We start from the raw sequence: 21,736 nt of genomic DNA, 5'->3' as shown, positions 1-21,736 counted from the left end.
AGAAATTTGTGGATGTACATCATAAGTATACTTAAACTTCATTGGTTGTTACGCTTTTCGTATCGCCTTACAGGAGTTTCGTTTTCGGAGTATTATCGATACACTCGGCATCATAACTGAAAAAATAATATTCATCATTTTTATAATAAAAGTATAAACAGGAACTCATTTCAAATAATAAAAGTTAAACTCGTATTTTTTTTGCTCCTGAAGTACTCGACGGCGAAAAAACTTTCAAATTGAGTGATATCGATATTAAGTGTTTTCTATGAAAATCGATCGATTGGTCGAAATTTTACAAGTGAATATAATTGACACGTGTGATTTTAGAGTTGTAATTAATTTATTTGAGATTTGAATTTTATGTGTCAAAGAAAATTATATATACTCTGTTTTTATGAAATCAATTCGATTACAAATAAGGCTTATTGAATACTTTTTTATTAAATTCTACTCGTCCGTTTTAGTTATTTTTTTCGCGTGTAGATGTTGGTATTTTTTCAATCGACCGTTTAAAAAAATTCTACGAATCGTTCATGAAACTAACCAGTATCTCAATAACAATAAAATACAGAAGCTTAGTATATGCCAATTATTATCTTTTATTTAGTTTTGATTTATTGACTTGCCGTTGCACTAACGATATCTCATTCGATTAATCCATTTTCTAATCAGATAATAATGTTTAAAAAAATCCATTCCTAAGCATGTGAAATTGTAATAGGAAAACTCGGAAATTACTGACAAAGTTAATGAAAGACTATTTTCATTTTCCACAATTTTTTTTTTTACTAAATATGCCTGGTTTTATAGTATTTTACGCGAATTCGTTGTTTCCATTATTATACTTTATTATATGAAACATTAAATTTAAATTAGGCAGGTTGAACTAATTAAACATCATCAACATTGCAATTACTATTCAGGCGCTAATGATAAAAGCGTTTGATTTAAGTTCATTCCAAATCCCGTTTTATTGTTTGCATTCAACTGATAAATTTTGCTGCTTACCTATTACCGTACACATTTAATTTATTTATTAAAGCTTTAATTAATTGTTTATTTAATAAAGTCCATTCGGCACGTGCTTATAGTCGCGGTGAAACAAAAATCAATTAAAATTCCATGATATTACGAGATGATAATATTATTTTTGTTACCGACGTGTTTAATAAAGTTTCATGTAACATATGATATTATCAGGAAAATGTTAGGATTATAACGTCAAAATGAAAATTTTTGTCAAAACGTGATAAAAAAAAATAACAATAATAATAAAAAACCAAGAATATGTATTTAAAAATGAAATTATATTAAATATATTAATTTAAAATTAAATAATATTTAACTCAAAAAATGTCTGTTATCAATAAATGTATAATATTGTTAAACACAACACAACTTATAATGTAAAACAATTTTTATTAAAACATAAATAATATCTTTTCAAAGGTTATATGTAAGAAAAAAAAAGTCATGTATCCATATTAAAAACTACTTATGAATCACAAATTCAGTACTTTTTAACGTTAAAAATAAGAAATAGTAAAAATAAGAATAAAATTTCTCAATGAGATATTATTTTTTTTTGTGTTAATATATATTAAAAATATAATACACTCATTTATAGATTATTTGTTAACGGATCAAAATCTGATCGTTAATGCATTTATATTTCGTTGCAAACAGTTTATTAATTTAATTATTTTGTGTATTGATATTTACTGTTGATATTTAAATATGAAGTAAATTAATGATTATATTACGTATTTCCTCATGTTTAAGGTCTAATCGAGCACTTGTGATTTTCTATTTTTTTTTTGTTCATAAATGTATTTTTTTTTGAAATGCTCAGGGTTATTTTAGCAACTTTTTATTTTTGTTAGCCTCTCATCTAATGTCCGACTAAAAGTAAAAACGGCAAATAGCGACTGAATGAAAAAATTTTAAAGTAATGGCAACAGTAAAAAATATGAAAAAACTTTTATAAAACAACAAATAAAAACAAGACTATTAACTTTTATGATTTTATTTACTTTAATTAATTTAATTATTTTGAAAATTAAGACAAATATTTTCTTTTTTTTCTTCTATATTCAGAATTTATGTTACTGTATTACTATGTTATTATTCTGTCACCATAAAGATTTTTTTTTTTCATTATTTAATCAAAAAATACAAGAAAAAAATCATCAATGTTTATTATGAAGCGGCAGAATTTGGTAATCTGGGCGGTAAAACTCTTAAACCCGATTTTAAATGTTATGCCGGCACACCATCAAAGCAAAGCCAGCGTTCATTAAATTTAAGAGTATTAGTATTATAAGCATTGATAAAAAAAGGTAAATGTAAGAAAGAATTATATAGAAAAAGCTAAAGAATATCGACAATAATTTTGAGGATATTCTAGGAATAAATAATTTTGATGGATTGTTTTTAAAACATGGTATGCATTCATATATATAAAATAATCGAACATGATTACATGTAGTAATAGAAAAAATTACGGTAAAATTTAATTTGTACAAAGAGTTAGTCATAAAATTGAATTTTTTAGCAGTTTTATTAAAGTAGATAATGGAAAATAAATAATTTGTTCATTTTTCTAAAAAAAATTAACAACAATAAAAGTTTAACCTAAGTGTCAAGGGAAGGTCATAAGTTAGTTATGACTAAATAAATAGTAGGTCTTGTTTATTTTATGGTTTCTACAAAACTATGGATATTAACGGCATACCACGAATAAATCAATAATATATTGACTATGTATTAATTATAATTAGTATCTACAATTATAGGTCAAATTAATAAAAATAATTTGAGAGGTTAAATGAAAATTGAATGGTTTGTTATGATAGGTAAAATATTAAAATACAATAGACTTTGAGATTGATATTGTTATGAGAAACTAAATTAGTTCAGTATTCAAAAGTTTGGGTATATTCAACGAGTGATTTGAAGTATTCTATTTGGAATAAATTGCATAATAATGATTATAATATGGTTCCCACAAAGAAGAAAGTAAATGGAAGCCATTTTTAGAAGTAATGAATAGTTGAAGAAAGGTAGTCACTTCATAAAAGTAGATAAAAGTTATCTAAAAGAATGGTAATAGAGGAGATAACAAAATGATGAAAAATTGAAAAAATGATCCATTTTGTTGCAACTAATAGTAAGGAATAATAAAAAAAAATAATAACTTAAAAGTAGACCATATCCCGAGGAAAGAATTTGACAAAAAGAGAAATTTCTATTACAATTGTAACTTTTTTTTTTTTTTTATCTTTTTGTAAGCCTGTGAGCAATAAACAATTGAATCATCCCACTGTATTCATTATATAATAATAGTTTAAAATCTATTCTTGTTTGTTTATTTAAATAAAATTATTGAAGTTTTAGAAAGTTACAAAAATATGAGCTTTTACAAATGTCCGTTTTTACTTTTGCGATTCTTAATTTTGTGAAAAAGTATTAACATAGAGAATATTTAAATCTTTGACCTATTAATTAGATTCATTAATACAGAAGAAGCAATATTTAATTTATTGAATTAAATATAGCGGTTAATGAATATTGGGCGGCTACTGTTACCACCTAAAATAAAATATTGCAATTTTACTGATAAAAAATTATTTTATCACATTAATAAACGGACTGCGGAGGAAGATTGACTGTGCCGAATTGTGGATCCACGTTTGGATGAGAAAGGATTGTCTAAAAGAGAATCTTTGAAAATTAATATTTTGGTTGTAATATTTGCTCGTGTTTTATAGACTTACTTAAATAAATGTTAACATTAATAAATGATTATATATTTGAAAATTCGATATAATTTTTGTTGGCCAGTGCCATATGGTCTTTGATGATATCCCATTTTCCTTTGATAGGCTGTAACATTTTTAACATTGTTATCAACTTTATTCCATTGCCCAATGTATGTTAATGTAAAAGTGTTATCTATGAAAACAACATAAAAATATGATGAAAATATCATTATCTACTTTAAGTACATTAATTATTATCAAAATAATTCATGTCAACTAGATGTTTACCTTTTACCGTATGTAAGCCCACCGCTTCGTGTGTTTATTAAATGTTATCAGTGAAGTAGGAAGTTGTGTTTTGTGTTTTTATAAATTGTTTTTATAATGAAAGTTTGTTTAAACTACTGTATCTCTATTTATATGACTATAGATGTCTAAGTAGGTTTTTTGTTAGTCAGACCCAAGAAATGTATTTTGGAGAGGTTGTTCAAGTTGATTTAAAAAACCATTATAAATAGTGTAAAATCTTGAGAAATTTCAACTAGAATTGGGTTATATAAAACTAAGCTAATCTCTCTATACTCATTGAATAAAATCAATAACTCAGATGTATCATAAAATATTTACTAGTATTGTAAAATTACGTAAATTAAGTTGTTTTTTTTTTTTTTTAGATAAAGCAAAAAAGAAGTACGGAAACCTCTGTGGCCACAGCAGTAGTGGTCATGGGAAAACAAACGACAGTGTCGACGAAGAAGATAATGATTGTATCAGTGAGGTTTTGGTTGTTATGTTAGAACGATCACCAGGTTCAGGTTTAGGGATGAGCTTAGCCGGACATAAAGACCGCACTAAAATGGCCGTCATGGTTTGTGGGTTAAATCCCAATGGCCCGGCAGCCAAGTCCGGGTGCTTGAGAGTTGGCGATGAAATTTTAGAGGTATGAAAAGTATGCCATGTACTACTATTATATGTGTTCTATCCAGAAGATAAATGTGCACTAAAATATCTTAAAAGACACCTTTTTCAAAAGTATATAATAATATTATATACTACTATATTATAAAGTATAATTTTTAGGGGTAACTCAATTGTAGCATGTAAGTGAGTGTGCAATTTTATTAAGGACTGAGTGATCGTTACAAAAGCTAAAATCTGTTTGAGTCTAAATTGACGTCCGTCGTTTGTACTTGTGAATATAACGAGAGACGCACATATATTATTTAAATAGTTCGCACTGTATAGAAATGCCCTGTCAAGTAACCAAAAAGTATCTTTGTTTTGGTATAACCATTAAATTATTCAAAAAGTAAGTTCCCAATATTGTTATTTGAAATGTTCACTGTGGACGATAAAACTTTTTCAAGATATTTCTCAGTTATAAAAACGAACGAATTTAGTTTGTTATGCGAGCAAACTAAAGATGGGTTTCGAGTATGCGACTTGAAATCTAATCTTCAGATGGTCAAAGAACATTTCTCATGAAATTGTCATACTTTATGTTGTTTACTTTTTTTTAAGACACTAGATTTCACAAAAAGAATTACAATAAATTGGAAAAATAAGTGTCAGTGAAGTAATATTTTTTTATACCAACACCTAATCTTAAAAATTGACAGTACCTATAATGAAAAAAACGAATGAACTAAAATAAAATTATTTGTCGTTTGACAACCGTATACTTTTTATTTATTTTATTTTTTCGGATTATTTTTAAACCATAAAAAATTAGTAAAGTGTTGAGTTTTTTTTAATTCTCAGTTATTTCAGAAAAACGATTGCGGCAAAAGTACAATAATCATTAGATGGGATTTAACTTCAAGCGACGCTCAGACGCTTCAAAAGTAATTTTTTGCCGTATTGGTTCAGCGATCATAATTTGCTTATAAAAACCACGGGCCGCTGTATTCGTGATAAATATATCTTCTTTATATATTTATTAGATACGTTGAACTTTATTTTTTAACTATTGCTAAACACTCGACCTATTTCGTTACAATATAATAGTACTGCAGGGACATGTATATTATATAAGTACATTTTCGTTTGGGCGAATGTTCTTTTATTTTTATTATTTTCTATAAAAATGTTTAGTCGGTCGTGTACGACAGCGAAAAAAAATCCCTTTATACATCGTAATTTTGATAATTTAGAAGAAACTAGATACTTACATGCATTATGCTATGTAATATATTAGACACGCAATATTTCCATTTGTCCAATGAGATTGAAACACTACCACAAATGCCTTTAAACTATAAAGACACCGAGAAGTTTTTTTAATTAAAAAAAAAACAAATATTTTATGGGAGTTTTTTCTCTTAAATTTTGGGAATAAAGTTTTTTTTTAATTTGTGTTTATAATGTAATATCTTTTAGTATAGTTGATTTCACATCTTTGTTGTGGTTAAATCGAAATCATAATGAATAAAATATAACAACTAAATTTTTCAAAACTTTAATATAATTATTTATTGTTTGATATGTGTAATTTATCACAGTGAACTATATTATTTATTTTAAATTTTAAACAATTTTTTGGTTATTTTTCTCTGATAGTATACTTTCTATTCTCTGAAAAATAACCCAAGTTTAAAATTAATTTACTATTTGGTAAAATTTTATTTTACTTTTTTTATGAAATTATTTTGGGCAAAATTTTCGTTTGTGAATCCTTATTTTGATCGAAGGATCTTACCGCACCATTTATATTAAAATGATTTATTCATTCTAATCCTTAATCGAACAGCTTACCGTTTGTTTCATAATAAAATAACATTATTAATATAATGATCTTTTGTGAATTATACTTTACGGCTTTTCGTGTGAGATAACTGTCAATTTAGTATAACTTTTACTAAGGTTTTAAATTTATAATGTACTAAAAAATTAAAGATTAAAAGAAGTTATTTACAACGCTTATGTAAAATATATAAATTTGATGTTAAGTTGTAATAACCACCGGGTTTATTGTATAAACCGTTAAAAAAATATATTTAAAAAATATTCACATGCATAACATTTTAATAAAATACTTTGGAAAGTATTACCATAAAATATAAACGATTAAAATTTAAATTGGGTTATGTTATTCGTGTATTTTATGCGAATTTATTATGGCGCGTATAACTAAGTTTAAATCCTTGAAATATCTAAATGAAATCCGTTTTTTAAACAATTTGGATATCTACTACCATAAACCTATAATGGCTGACAAATTAGAAGGTAATGCAGGTTCAGGGTAGTTTTATATTATTATAATACATACATAAGTAATATAAACTTATTTTACCAACTGAAGAACATACGTGTACATCAGTTATATGCTGTGCGTTAACTCGTATCTATTTTATTCATATCTCGTAGGCTCATGATGTGTAGGTGTTTTATATGAAACACCTCTGGGATTTTGTAATTTATATGACGGTGGAAGTGGATCTAATTTAAAATGCATTAGGTTTCGGTGTACTTGGTACGTAGCGTTCAAAGTGTTTCACTAATTTTTTTTCTCTTGGCTGTTCGAGATGGCTTTTTTTTTTTATTTATTTTTGCGTAGAAAAATTATTTTTTGCATGTACAAGTGACATGTCAAAAATATTGAAAAACAACTTACTTTATTGTATATGTAATTTCCATTCATACGTATTTTTTTGTGATGACTAAAAATAACATGAATATTAAAAGGTAATTTATAAAATGGAAGATAATAACTAATATACAATTTATGTAGATTCTCCGTTGTTAGAGAATACATTTTTGTGTAATAATGTGATTATTTTAACTACTGCGCGTATAAAACATTTTTTAACTGTTTTTAATCATAAAAATTCACTTTTTTTAAACAAATTCTACTCTAATTTTTGCATGATATTATTTCGTCGTTCTTCAAATTCTTGTTGATTTCTCATGCGAGTTTAATCGAATTATGATTGTATTAAATTCTATCAAAATACTAGCTACATAGTGACCATATTACTGCTTTGTGTAACCTAATTCATTCAGCATTTTTGTAAATTTCAATACACGTATTTGAGTAATAACTCTTATGACAATACTCATCAGTCTTCAATAGTTGTATGATCTCATACCATTAATACAGGGCAGTGTCATGACTAGGGTTTTGTTTTGGAGGGAGATACACACATGAGAAAAATGTCACTATCCCCTCCGAACGAAAAAAAAAATGTTTCTTCATCATATCATTTTTTTTTTTCATAGTAATATAATTTATATAATGTAATTTATAGTAGTAATATGATACCCAAAATTCCCTTGTAATTGTTTTGCCAGCACTACAAAGTGTTAGTATGTTGTGATCGCTTTCGCAATATTTTATTAACATTATGCAAAGATTATTATAATTACTTTAGAATTATTAATAAAAATTAATTTGTGGCTTATAACTTACTGGTTTGTAGTTATTTCATTGATTTTCTCTTTGTTACTTTGTAGTATAACATTGCTGTTAGGCGTCTATAAATATCCGCATTAGACGAGTAAAGTTGAAATAAGTTTGATAGGAAAATAATTTATAATTTTCTATAGAAAGAATATAAATAGAAGAAACTTGTACCAAATTGCTTTAGATGAGAATTTACGTTGCTATCTGTTAAAAAATAATAATAATATTCCATAAATATACTCTGATAATGTCTTCGTAATCGACGTTCTTGTAGTGTATGAAATTTTTTTCATTGTTTTTGTCAGTAAAGAAAAATGGAAGCTGTAGAAATGTATATTTTCGTATAGTTGCGATGTGCACTGACCTATTTTCAACTTGTTCCCGAATACACCATAAAAAGGTCAAATGTGACTGTTTTTTCTTTTGTTGCTCCAAAAGAAACTTAATTATAATTACATCATGGTTTTGTATTTTTCCGCAAAGGTATGACGTATTAATATTACTAATTTTATGTTCTTTAACAATAAAATTCAAAGAGTACATAAAAATCTAGTTGTAGTTTTAAAAAAATACTATCAAAACAACTATTTTTATTCTTTCAAATTGGTCAAATAAATATTAATAATGTTATCTATTATTTAAATATTTTATTTGTTATCATTAAACATAATAAAATAAAATACTTATGATATGTCTATGCCGAATGATGAATTGGTGATCACAAAATTTTAAAATTTCTAGATTTCAAAATTAATTGGATGTTCACAGAGACGTTATTTCAGATTTTACTTAGCTGATACAAATTTTTTATCGGCTTGTTATTTCACTAATGGCTCAATCTTGTTAACTTTTTCTAAGATCATTTTGATGATAATAAATTAATGAAATAACTTTTAAAATCATAAAGAAAATTAATTATGATACATTAGGTGTCTTTTTCATTAGATAAAAATTTATTTTCATATCATTTCTTAGGCCTAGCTAAAGTGAATTGATAGCACTTTTGTTACCACCACTTGCCATTATCAACGGCTGGTAGTGTATCAAAAATTTAAAGATTAGTTTTTTTCTGTTCAACATTGTCTAATTGTCATTTTTTTTTTTTTACCTCATATTCGTTATATTGTTGTTAGGTTTTGATTCTGGTTGCTCAATTAAATCATTTGAAAATAAGTTTGATTATTCTTTGACTGTTCGCTTATAGTCGTTTTCTGGTATTGTCCTAAGAGAATGTATTTGATAGTATAGTTAAAATCATAAATAATTTATAGGACTCAACTTTAGCAACAGAACAGTTGAATATTTTTGTCGTAGGTCACGATAGTTTGCGTAAATCAGTCATTGATTAAATTCATTCAATATATTTTATTATTTATTGTCGAGCTATCAGACAATTGTGTCGTGTCATTGTCGGAAAACTATCTAAAAAGTTTCGAAGTTCGCTACTGATTATGCTTTTAAAAATTATAGATATTCTAGTTTTTGTTGCAAAAATCTTTTTTTGGAAAGATTATTTATTTGTACGGGTTGGGTTTCAAAAAAAGCAAATAGAGGAAAGAACACTTAATATTTGCATTTATCTTTATTTTTTACTTTACTATAAGTAAGCAATTTCCATTTTAATGCTCAGTAGAAGGACATTAAAAAGTATTACATTAATATGCTTTTTAGAAATTCAATTTTTCTACCATTGGTCAATTTTTTTACCAACATATAACATACAAATTTGTTTTTTAAACTTATAATATGTAACATAAGCTTTAATTTAACATATGTTTAAAGTATGTAATATTTCCAGAACTTTTTTAGAAGATGAGTTGAAAATTCTAACTTTTTGTGCATAAGCTGGTATTTTAAATTATTCCCTATGGGCAAATAAAGGGTTAGATATTCAAAAAAAATTATATAAAATAAACGGGAAAAACACATATTGTGTTAGTATAAAAAAACATGATTTTGATTCATTAATTTTTTATCATTAAGTTATGATAGTTTTAAGAAAAAAGTTTTAAAAATGTCGAATTTTAATGATTGTAATATCTCCCATTTATAGGAAACGAATACTTTTTTCAATAATCAAGTCTTCAACTAGATAAGATTTGTGGTATTTTGATGTATCGTTGAAAGAAATCGGTACGGTGAGAGTTAAGAAAAAGTGGCGACATACATAAAAAAAATACACATCATAGTACAATAAATGTCATCGAAGCTAATATTCTTTGAACATAGTCCATTGCTGAAAAATTATTAAAAAAAAAAGTCACATAAATATTTGATGGATCAAAAGTTATTAGATTTTTCGAAACGTTGTGGATTACCTTGTATGATGTAATTTGTAATTGGCACTTCTTCTGACTATTATTAAAATACATAGTATTTTTTTACCTATAAACAAAGTATTTTCTAAGATTAGTATAATTAAATTATGTTGTTTTTTGGTGATTTTTGCAGGGTTGTCACGTTTAAACACTGCTTGTTTAAAACACCAAAATTATAACCAAACTAGATAATAAATATGCTTATCGTATGAAAAAATGTATCTTTTGTGTCAATAAGGAATTTAGGATAAATATTTTATGATTTTATGCATTTTAATAGGACATCAAGTAGGTATGTGTTTAATTTGAATTGGCATAGATGTAACTAGGAGAAATAGTGTGGGTTTTTCTCGGTTAACGAAAAATGAGCCCCGTCCCGAAAATTCTTTATAAAATTATACATTTTGTTATATAATAATGTTAAAGAAGTATCTATAGTTAATTCTCAGCAATGATACTTTGTGATTTCACAAAGAAGTTTCAAAAACTACATCTAAATATGTACATCTATGTGAGGTGTGAAATGCTGTGTCCATATTATTTTTGTTAGTTTTTCTTATTTAAATAAACGATTTATAACAGTTGATCACATTTATGTCTTTGAATGGCTCATATTAGAACGTCTGCGTGACATCCATTTGTTAACCTATGGAATTCGCTTTGTAACATTCCGGAATGTGATATTAAAGGTCGCGTAGATATCTCGGTAACCATAGGCACTAGAATGTTACATCACACCTCCCAAGGCGATATTACTGTGACATCTCTAAGATTACTTTTTGCACATAGTTTTTTGCATTTTTTTAATTAAATAATTAGAATATTAAGTATAAAGATGTAGGGCGTGGAGACTTAAGCCCCTCCCACTAGAAGAATTGTATGTATTGTTATGTAACACATAGTTTTTTTGGAAGAAGGAAAGTCATATTTAATTAATTTACAGATAACATATTGACTAGGCACAGTGGTGTTAATTTGAATTGAATTTTTTTGTCCTGTTTGTAATTATAATACTTAATCACACAGTAAAATGAGATTTTTTTAAGAGAAACTAATGAATTTAACAAGTTAAAAATACTTCTTATGATGTTTTGTATCATAAAATGTCTGTAGCTCGTAGTAGTTTTATTATAAGTAAACGTTAAGAATATGTGAGTAAAAATACTTAATGTCATATTTTACAATCGTGGTTAAATTATTCAATTAACTAAATAACTATATAATGTAAAGTCGTTTTAATGTTCTCCAATCGTCATAGATACTCGCAATTTAATATAAATGTTTAGCAAGCCATCTTAATGTAAAAGTAATTTGAATTTATTATACGAAAAATTATTTTTCAGAATACTAATAAATTCACTAAAATTTAAATTATGGATTTGATAGAATGAATCGCTTAATGTATTATAAAATATATCATATATTTATATTAAAAATTGAAAATCGTGATAGGACACACTTATAATTTTGTTAATATTTAATTCTGATGAAGTAATAACTTGAACCACGTGTTTTTAGAGGTACGATATAGCAAAAAACTACCGATCACCTATTGTCTCAAAAGAAATGTTTGTGTGCATAATTACAGTATAGAGATTTAGATCTTTAAAATTTGCACATAGCTAAGTCTTAACACACGTATAAAAATAAACCAGCTTAAAAAATTGTGTTAATAATTTTCAGGTTTGTGGCCTTGCGACTATATTGTGTCCACTGTTAGTGTAATTAGATGTACTAGTCAGCATTAAATATTGTGTTTAAGTGTCTTATTGCAATACATTATTTTTAAAGTAATAATATATATACATATTAATAATAATTATATATAAATATACATATATATAGTTATTTTTAATGGCCAGATAAAAGTATTGATAAAAGTCGATAATTTTTAACTATACTATTTACATTTCATAGAGCTATTGAAATTATATATATTTTTCTCATAGTTCGAATTTTAGTTCTTAATATACTCTTATGTAAATTATATTTTCATATGCTTCGAGTTGTACAAAAATGTTTCAGTAACAATACGATTTTACAATTGTAAAATAAAATCGAATACAATTTTATTGATTTAGAATAAAATAATAGAAATTTATGTTAACTGTTACTACGTTCACATAAATTTAATAATAAAAACACGTGTAAAATCAATAATTCGCACGTCAGTCGAAAATTAATTTGTTTGATCATTGATATTTAGTTAAATGAAACATTATGTACAGTTAAGTTGAGTTCAAAAAAGATATTGTTAAGTAATTAACAGCATATGACTTGTAAAATAACAATTAGTATGAAGTAAAAAGTAACAATAATTATTACATTGATCAAACTGTTGGATTCATTTGAGTTTTTTTATAAATAATTTCATAGTCTATTTTTTACATGTATTTGAATTGTGACTTTAAGTACACACAAGTGATAATAGGTTATTAGACTACAAGAAAACTGCACAAAATATTTATATGATTTCTCTATAAATAAAATCGAAAAATTACATCTTCAAATGAAAAGTTTTAATTTATTATAAAAATTGTGATTGTAATTTTTTAATAAATAATAATTATTAAATAAATTTATGATATGCAAAACTTAAAAACAGCCTTTTAAATACAACTCGAAATCTAAATAATTATTATCAGGCTCAAAGGTAATAGATGATAAATATAGACTCGAACAATAAGATAAATATACTCTACGCAATATTCTTTTGTATGTAAATAGAGAAAAATTTAGTTTTTCTTATATCCGCAAAGGTATCATTGTTCACAAGAAACGATTATTGTATTTTTTCAATGTCGTATTAAGATTACTAATTTTATGCTCTAAAACAATAATACTCAAAATGAGTAAAGATTCATTTTCATTTCATTTCTTAGATTATTATAAATTGGTTTTTATCAAGGAACGGGCTTGTTCAAAATAGGTCAGCAAAGGTGCGAATTAAGTTTCCATTAAAAATTAGACTAGGGCAAATAACCAAATGACGCACCTGGATGTCGTGTTGTTAATATGTGAAAAGTGTTATGTGAAATGTAAATTATCAATAAGGTTTAAATTAAAAAACTATGGTAGTAAATATAAAAGAATTTTTATTTAGATTATAAATATTTGATTTTACTAAATAATAAATTTTGAATATTATTAAGTGACTTACACTGTAGTAATTTAGTTATATAATATAGTTGCTATGACATACTAATGTAATATTATATTTGTTGTTATTACAAAGTAATATTTAATATTATTTTAATAAATTTTATATTTGTATTTATTACTGGACAGTGATATTTTGTATCATGAAACAATTAGTATTTAAAAATGTTGTTGAATGCGCTGAGGCTTGTCTATCATGTTTAGTAAATTGTTATTCTTTAACAGTCTAAATTTGACGCATATGGCCCGACCATCAAATTTATTGTGCAAAATATTGTTAAAATTTGCTTACTACTTTGTAAATTGTATGATATTATTCCATCATGTTTTGACTAGACCGTTTAAATTTGTTATAAGTGAAATTCATTAGTAAGAGCATCTATCAAAAAACCAAAAGGTGTCGTATGACTTTTATAGAATATTATAAAATTACAACTTAAATCATATTCGTTTAGACCGTTAAACGAATATGATTTAATGTGTTTCATTGATACTTTTTCATTAAATGAATTTTGTATTATAAATAAATTATCTGGAATATTTAAATTATTTTATTGGTTGTGCTTTTAAATAATAAATTATGATATTTTAAATAAATCTTACTCTTACTAAAGCAATTATTGAAGTTAAAAATTTATTTTGTTTAACTGTTTTTATTTTAGGTAAATGGCATAGTGTTACACGGTAGATGTCATTTAAATGCTTCGGCCATTATCAAGGGTATTCCAGGACCAATATATAAAATAGTTGTATTAAGGTAGGAGTGTATTATTAATGTCTAAATATGTTAGGTAATTAAACAATTAGTGAATGTATTGATCATAATATTTGTTATTGATAGGTTCTATAATAAGCTAATGTGTTTATAATTAGGACTGAGTTTCCATAAAATTAACAAAAAAAAATTTTTGTTTCAGAAAACCAGCTGCGCTAGACGAACTTGCCGTTCGACCAATCATTCAATTTCCTGTGACGCTTGATGACGAGGTTTGTGATTATTTTTTTACTCATAATAAACACTTTCGCTAGATTAATGTTATGAATTTATATGATATTTTTGTTTTTGACAGACGCCCGAAGAAAAATATGCAAATTACAAAGGTCTACGAGTTGTCACAATGAAAAAGGTAAATACTATAAAATATTTAAATTTGCCAATTTTTTTGTACATTTTTTCAACATGAATTTAAAACACAACCTTGTAAAAAAATTGTACATTTATAATTTCATGGAAAATATTCAATATTATAAATTAGTAATATGTATCTAACACTTATTACCCATCATATCTGATACCTACCACTTAAAGTTTCACCAGTGAATTGTAAGATAATTTTAATATTTATTTTTTTTAATACATTAAAATACACGTATCTATACTTATCTCCCGTGTTGTTACAAACTCCTTTATACATATCTCACAGCTGTAAACTATCACTTAATAATTATATTGTGTAGCATAGTTGTAATTGATATGTTTCCTATAGCCCTGTATCAGTATTGCATATGAAGGCCAACTCACAAATTCACCCACACAACAGGTAAAAAAATACAAGCACTACACTGGATAGTTGATTTTTGTAAAACGGTTGTTTTTTTTACCTAAAATAACCTAGTGTTTATTAATAAATATCTTTCTTGAAACATTAAATGTTTCTTTTAAATTTGTCTTACATAGTTTTTATTTTTTGGAATATAGAAATGACATGCATATACAGATTATCATAACAGTTATTAGTTCAGGCTCGTTTTTTTGTAATTTTTTTTTTATTTGGCTACTAATCTAACATTTAACTATTAGCTAATATATAATTTTCCATTTAAAGTTTTGTGATTAGTAGGGTTAATGCACTCTACTCATATGATTATGACTATCATATTGTTCCATATGCCGACTTATATAGGTGTTTTTGTTTATCTTTCATTTGCATGCGTTACCTTTGTTAGTTGTGATTTATTTTAAATAGTTTTATTTTCTTTAGCTCCTTATTTTAACGTAACATATAGAAAAAATCTATTGTTTTGATTTCAGAGTCCTCACGGTTTAGGAATCATGATTTTAGAAGGAAAACATGCTGAACTAGGAACTGGTATATTCATATCAGATATACAAGAAGGTAGTCCGGCCGAACAGGTGAATATCAGTAGTTTTTCGTGGTTTCTCTATATAATAAAAAAAAAATTATTTATGTTTTACAAAAAGAGCTCTCATGTTATTTCACTTGTGTACATATTTACACGTGTAATACTAAAATATTCTACGTTAGCCTAGCATTCAAGTATTCTATGTTATCCATTCGTTTTAGTTATATATAAAACAATAGTAAGCATGTATATAATTCCATTTCAGGCCGGTCTTACTGTTGGCGATCTGATCTTGTCCGTCAACAAGGACACGTTGTTAGGCAGTACCTATGACGCAGTAAGTGTAGTCGCCTTTTTTGAACATATATGTATAAACTAATACTATGAAAACTTGGAGTTCTGTTATAACATTTTGTATCATGTATATTTAGGCGTCTTCTTTGCTAAAGAAAACCGAAGGTGTTGTAACTCTAGTCGTTTGCAATCCTAACCGAGGCAAGGATGATGGTAAAGCCATTACAGAGAACAAAATTAATGATAAACCAAAACAACCAGAAAAACCAAGTAGGTTGATCCATTTTTCAATGGTTTAAATTATCAATAAAACATTTGTTTAATGCATGCTTTCTCTTTTTATTTTAATCAAACATTATATGGATTTTTTATTTTAATTAATATTTGTGAGTAAAAAATAATAACAATAATAATAATAATAAAGTTTTGTTTATAAGATAATTTTGTTATAGAATCATTAACGCCAATTTATTTGGATCAATCAGTTGAACCTCCTCCAGATCCTGCTACTGCATCCGTAAAACCTGGAGTAGAATCTATTATAGAAATTAATAAGGACAAAATGGGTTTGGGCCTTAGCATAGTCGGTGGATCTGATACGCTACTCGTACGTTAACCTTGTGCAATCATGCAGTTGAATGTTTAATTTACTTTTTCATTTTTTATATGAGTTATCTTAATTATCTTAGGGCGTTGTCATTATTCACGAGGTGTACCCTGACGGTGCAGCAGCCAAAGATGGCCGTCTAAGACCGGGAGATCAGCTGGTCGAAGTGAACGGAGAAGATTTTAGGAATATAACGCACGTCAAAGCGTTGAGTGTATTGAGACAAACACCATCAAAGGTAAGATACCTCATTCTTAAATGTGTTGTAAAGTGTGATGTGTAGAACTATGAATGTTTTAAATTCAGGTGTCTATGGTTGTATTGCGAGATGAATCATGCGTTACAGTTGAAAATGGTATCGTATCGACAGACACGACTAGTATTATGGATAGTTTCGATGTGGAGCTCATGAAGAAACCTGGAAAAGGTTTAGGACTTAGCATAGTAGGAAAAAAAACTGGACCTGGAATATTTATATCGGATATTGTGAGTAATAATCAAATATCTAAAAGTATATAATCAGACTTGGATCGTAATGGAGCCAATGGAAATTATAGTATTATATTATATTTTGTAAAGTGTGTAAATATTCATTTGGTTGTATAAAAATGTTTATTTTTCATAATTTAGTTTAAACTTTTACTGTATATCAGTAAATTGTATTTTTGTATCGTTAATTCAATATAGGTCGCTGGTGGAGCAGCCGGAGTGGATGGTCGTTTGATGAAAGGTGATCAAATATTAGCGGTGAATGGGCAGGACGTCCGAAAGGCTTCTCAAGAAGAAGCTGCTGCTGTTTTAAAAACAATAACTGGCAAAATAATATTGAAAATTGGTCGTCTGAAAGCGCGTTCGACGTCGAGTTCAGACAAGTAAGCGTTTTGATATTTGATAGCCCCCACATTATGGAACATTATCTTCCATAAAATGTTTGCGTTTCATTATGAAATCTACTGATGACAAACGTGATCAGTATTCTATCTGATAATATCTGACATTTTTTTTGTGAGTTTTCACTGAAATAATTTATTTTTTCATGCTAAACTTTGGGAACTTAGAAAATGATTATCCAATTATGTAAGTAGCTAAACTGAGGTTTTTTTTTATATTTGTGTATTTAAAACTGCGAACTAGTAAAACATTTGCATGAACGAGCCCATATAATAAGTTTTATTATGAAAATTTTGGATTAACAGTGAACTGTTATAATTGCTATTTCGTATGAAGTAGTCGACTTAAAATTTTTGATTTGTTGAAAATTGTGTTTGAATAATATATGTTTCGTAGAAAAATACTGCGTACTTAGATATTTTTGTTTTCTACAATAATTAAGTTTTTGCTTTTAATAAAAAATATATTAGTTCAAATAATAGAAATCAGTCCAGATAATTGTATAAAATGTGTTTTCAAAGTGTTTTATTGTTATTTATAGTGATACTATATCTATGGAAGAAACACGGACTGTCACTATGGATCGAAGACTGGATGGTTTTGGATTCAGTATAGTAGGTGGACATGGTCAACTTCCTGTATATGTCAAAACCGTTTTTTCTGGCGGTGCAGCTAGTGCTAGTGGTCTTTGTAGAGGTGATCGAATTTTGACAGTCAACGGCATATCAGTAGACGGTATGTCCCATGATGATGTAGTTTCTATGCTTAATGATGCAACCCCTTCTGTAACGCTTACATTGCGATCATAGAGTGTGGAATAATTAAAGAGACAATTAAAGAGATGAAGTGTATATGTGTATGATATAGTATTAAAAATAATTTATAATTCATGAATATATTTTTCCAATTATACATTTTTTTTTTAATAGGTCGATTTACTGACAAATGTGTATTATGATTATTTTTTTGTAGTTCTTTTAAAGAACAAGATTGATTTGTTATGTTAAAAGCACTTGGTTGTATTTAGATTTCTTTAGAAAAACATTTGCATTTTTTGTATGTAGGCTTTTACTTGCACAACTTATTAAGAAAAAAACTATAACTTATAAATGTGATGTAAATTTGTTAAATTTTATACATTAATTGTTAACTTTATTTAGTATTTTAAAAATTATATTCATTTTTTGTGATAATAGAATTAAGACTGAACATAAAACCAATAATGTCAAACAACAAGTCATTTTATTCTTTTAATTTGGTCTCAACTTATTTTTATGTACCTTATAAACAGGGTCGCATTTATGTAAAACTTGTGTATTATTAGTTTTAAAGGCACCTTTTAACTTAACTCAAATTACACGTGCCAATTACTGTTTGAAATTTATTATTAAATATAATTAATGTTGTTGTTTTACATTTATTTCATTATAGCTCTAAAAGCTTGTAAAATAGTAGTTTTAAATAAATGTTTAGTCAACCAGTCCGTGTATGTATAAATTTATTGTAAACACTTTAATTTTTATTTAAATTTGTATTTATTTGAAATGTTTCACCGATTCTTGAAATAAATAAACAGAAATCATTTTTAAAAAAATGGTACATTTTATTTTATGCATTTAAAATGATTTCTTACCCAAATGACTTAGAGAACTAAGAAAACTAAGTAAATATTACTTTTTTAACAGATCAGCAAATAACAAAACAATTTAAATAATCATTATATTTTTTTAAATTTGACTAAAAATAATTGATTATTTTGTTTATTTTAATAATATATTTAAATATGACAGTCTTGCTTTATAGTATAAATTAGAAAAAATAATATCCAAGTAACTAAAAATAGTGGAATTGTAAACTTCTATTACTTTCACTAACTACAGTGATAACTATTAATTATAAAGAAAAAAAAATGAATTCAAATTATATTCTACGATTTTTATTTCTGGTAAGTATAAATAATAATTTACATATTATAAAATTACTCTGTTTATATGGTGGTTTATTATGACACCTTCTGGTTTGAGGTAATAATAATTATTTTTCAAAAATGTTCTCAAAAAAGTATTATTTATTTTTTTCAACTATAATAAATATTAAGTTTATTGTAAAAAAATCTATTATATTTTTGAACATTCTCAGGCCAGGTATAGTTAGAAAATAGTTGAGTCAATTGGGATGGATATCAAAAATTAAATAAAAAAACATCTAATTGAAATTATACGAAGTTTCGTATAGAAATTACAACTATTTCTTTATGAGACTCTTAAATTATGTAAATTCAGCCCTTCTCGGACAATAATCTTAATTTGTATAATAAATAATATTTGATCATGTAATTAATTAATTAATAATATTATTAATATTTATATAATAATCTAAATAATTGTAAAATTGTCTGGTAAANTATTTATATAATAATAATCTAAATAATTGTAAAATTGTCTGGTAAATAACTAGCCATTTTATTTCAGTACTTGAGAAGTTATTAAAATTTTTATACATAAGCGGAAGGAGAAAGTCGACGAAATAATATAATAACCTGAGTCTATACTTAAGAATCGTACTAACTTCTAAAGTCATATGTCGATAGCGACTATCTTCTAGTAGATAACCGATATTTCCTTAGTTAGATTGTATTCACTAGATTCACTTATCATGGACCACTTAATTGAAAAATAAAAATAATAATAATTTTTATTGTTCCATTAATTATGTGGTTCGTAATAAGCGAATCACTTTGTATAAGTTTAACAAATATTATATTATATATTATTATTATTAAAATAATATATTATGTTTAACAAACTTTCAAACTGAAATAAATATAGAACGTAGTATAATAATGACTTAAAAATATCGCAATGAAAAAAAAAAAATTATATTTAAAGATTTTATATTTTTAAAGATATCGCGTGAGTCATAGTTAAACAATCACTCAGTATGTAAATAAAAATCAAAAGACATTTAATGTCATCAAAAATGTAAAAATTGTCTACAAGTTCAAATCATTAATTTTACAACGTAATATAAGAATTTAATACATAATAATAAATTTTTTGTTGAATTTTGAAGCACTGGCATATTACAGATAAGGGTTATGAAAAAATAGTTCTAAAAAGTAAAAGCAACAGGTAAAAACAACCATCCAACCGTCACGACAACTATCGAATAAAATATTGTGTATATTTGTTTATTATACAACTTTTTAATAATATAATAGTATAGTCTATTTTATCTAAAAAGGGGAAAAGTTTTTCAACGACTGTGTGTATAATACATCACAAAAAAATAATAGTAATATTAGATGGCGTTGTATTTAATAAAGTTCTGGTTGTAGAGATGTTTTAAAGATAACTTAAACAAAAGCCAATTCTATCATCATAAATAACTTATGCCCTGAATTATCAATTCATACAATATCCCAATACAATTTAAAACTGATGTCCGTCCTAAAAAAAATTTCTAGCTGTGTTCGGAATTAATAGTTCATATACAATCCAAAAAGTTAGTAACCATTATTATCGTAGATATGTTGAAATGTATATAATTACAGGATAATTAATTTATCTTTGACTATTAACATTCTCTTAAAATAATAATGACTGTGATTTTTTTCACCTTTGTTCAGCAATATTTATTTCTCAATTTTTAAGTAAATAAATAAGTTAAATATTTTTAGTACTATCTGATATCCCTTGTAAGGGTACCAATGTTTTTGAACGGCACACAAACATATTTAACTTGCTCATACAATAAAAACGATCCAATTCAGAAAATGACTGCCGATAATCAGTATTTTGAAAGTTTTCAATACTTAAATATATATACTAGAGGCAAGGTTCCAGGTTATGTTATTTTATCATTATCCAATTTCTTCTGCAATTAACCTCGAACCAAAGTAAAAAAAAACCCAGCACAGGGGGGTCGCGGCACAGTGGTGACGTGACATAGTTGGATCAAGTATAATGATATCTGATAGTGATTAAAATCACTATCAAAAATAAACGCTTCGATGCAAATCTTTAGATAGTGTTTAATTTTAAAAAAATTGGTGTTTTATTCCAAAAGCTACTTGATCTGCTGGTTCCTTATTAATATCTTGATTAAGATAAAGTATGTCGAATGAAAAAGGGTTTATTAAAAAATATTATTTCTCATAAAAAAATTGTGTGGATCCATAAACTTTTCAATAAGTTATAGCATTATAAAGTTAAAT

General features: G+C 25.9%; 2 protein-coding genes across 2 annotated transcripts in view; both read left to right on the top strand.

The window, feature by feature from the left end:
* Window positions 1-19,126, top strand: part of LOC126893561 (multiple PDZ domain protein-like) — a 54,345-nt gene extending 35,219 nt beyond the window's left edge. The window contains exons 26-38 of the mRNA XM_050663883.1: window positions 4,439-4,704; window positions 14,306-14,400; window positions 14,561-14,630; window positions 14,714-14,770; window positions 15,131-15,184; window positions 15,676-15,777; window positions 15,994-16,065; window positions 16,160-16,292; window positions 16,475-16,629; window positions 16,712-16,867; window positions 16,936-17,115; window positions 17,317-17,501; window positions 18,062-19,126. Of these exons, the coding sequence (XP_050519840.1) occupies window positions 4,439-4,704; window positions 14,306-14,400; window positions 14,561-14,630; window positions 14,714-14,770; window positions 15,131-15,184; window positions 15,676-15,777; window positions 15,994-16,065; window positions 16,160-16,292; window positions 16,475-16,629; window positions 16,712-16,867; window positions 16,936-17,115; window positions 17,317-17,501; window positions 18,062-18,329 (1,793 nt within the window). The 3' untranslated portion in view covers window positions 18,330-19,126. The remainder of the gene's footprint in view (window positions 1-4,438; window positions 4,705-14,305; window positions 14,401-14,560; window positions 14,631-14,713; window positions 14,771-15,130; window positions 15,185-15,675; window positions 15,778-15,993; window positions 16,066-16,159; window positions 16,293-16,474; window positions 16,630-16,711; window positions 16,868-16,935; window positions 17,116-17,316; window positions 17,502-18,061) is intronic.
* Window positions 19,127-19,370: 244 nt separating this feature from the next.
* The window catches only part of LOC126893576 (uncharacterized), a 4,944-nt gene continuing 2,578 nt past the window's right edge, over window positions 19,371-21,736 (top strand). Inside the window, exon 1 of the mRNA XM_050663915.1 lies at window positions 19,371-19,465. Coding sequence (XP_050519872.1) covers window positions 19,430-19,465 — 36 coding nt within the window. The 5' untranslated portion in view covers window positions 19,371-19,429. The remainder of the gene's footprint in view (window positions 19,466-21,736) is intronic.

This window comes from Daktulosphaira vitifoliae, unplaced genomic scaffold (genome assembly GCF_025091365.1).
Source record: "Daktulosphaira vitifoliae isolate Bord-2020 unplaced genomic scaffold, ASM2509136v1 Scaffold_1, whole genome shotgun sequence".
NCBI classification, from domain to species: domain Eukaryota; kingdom Metazoa; phylum Arthropoda; class Insecta; order Hemiptera; family Phylloxeridae; genus Daktulosphaira; species Daktulosphaira vitifoliae.
This window is presented reverse-complemented; position numbering and strand designations above follow the sequence as displayed.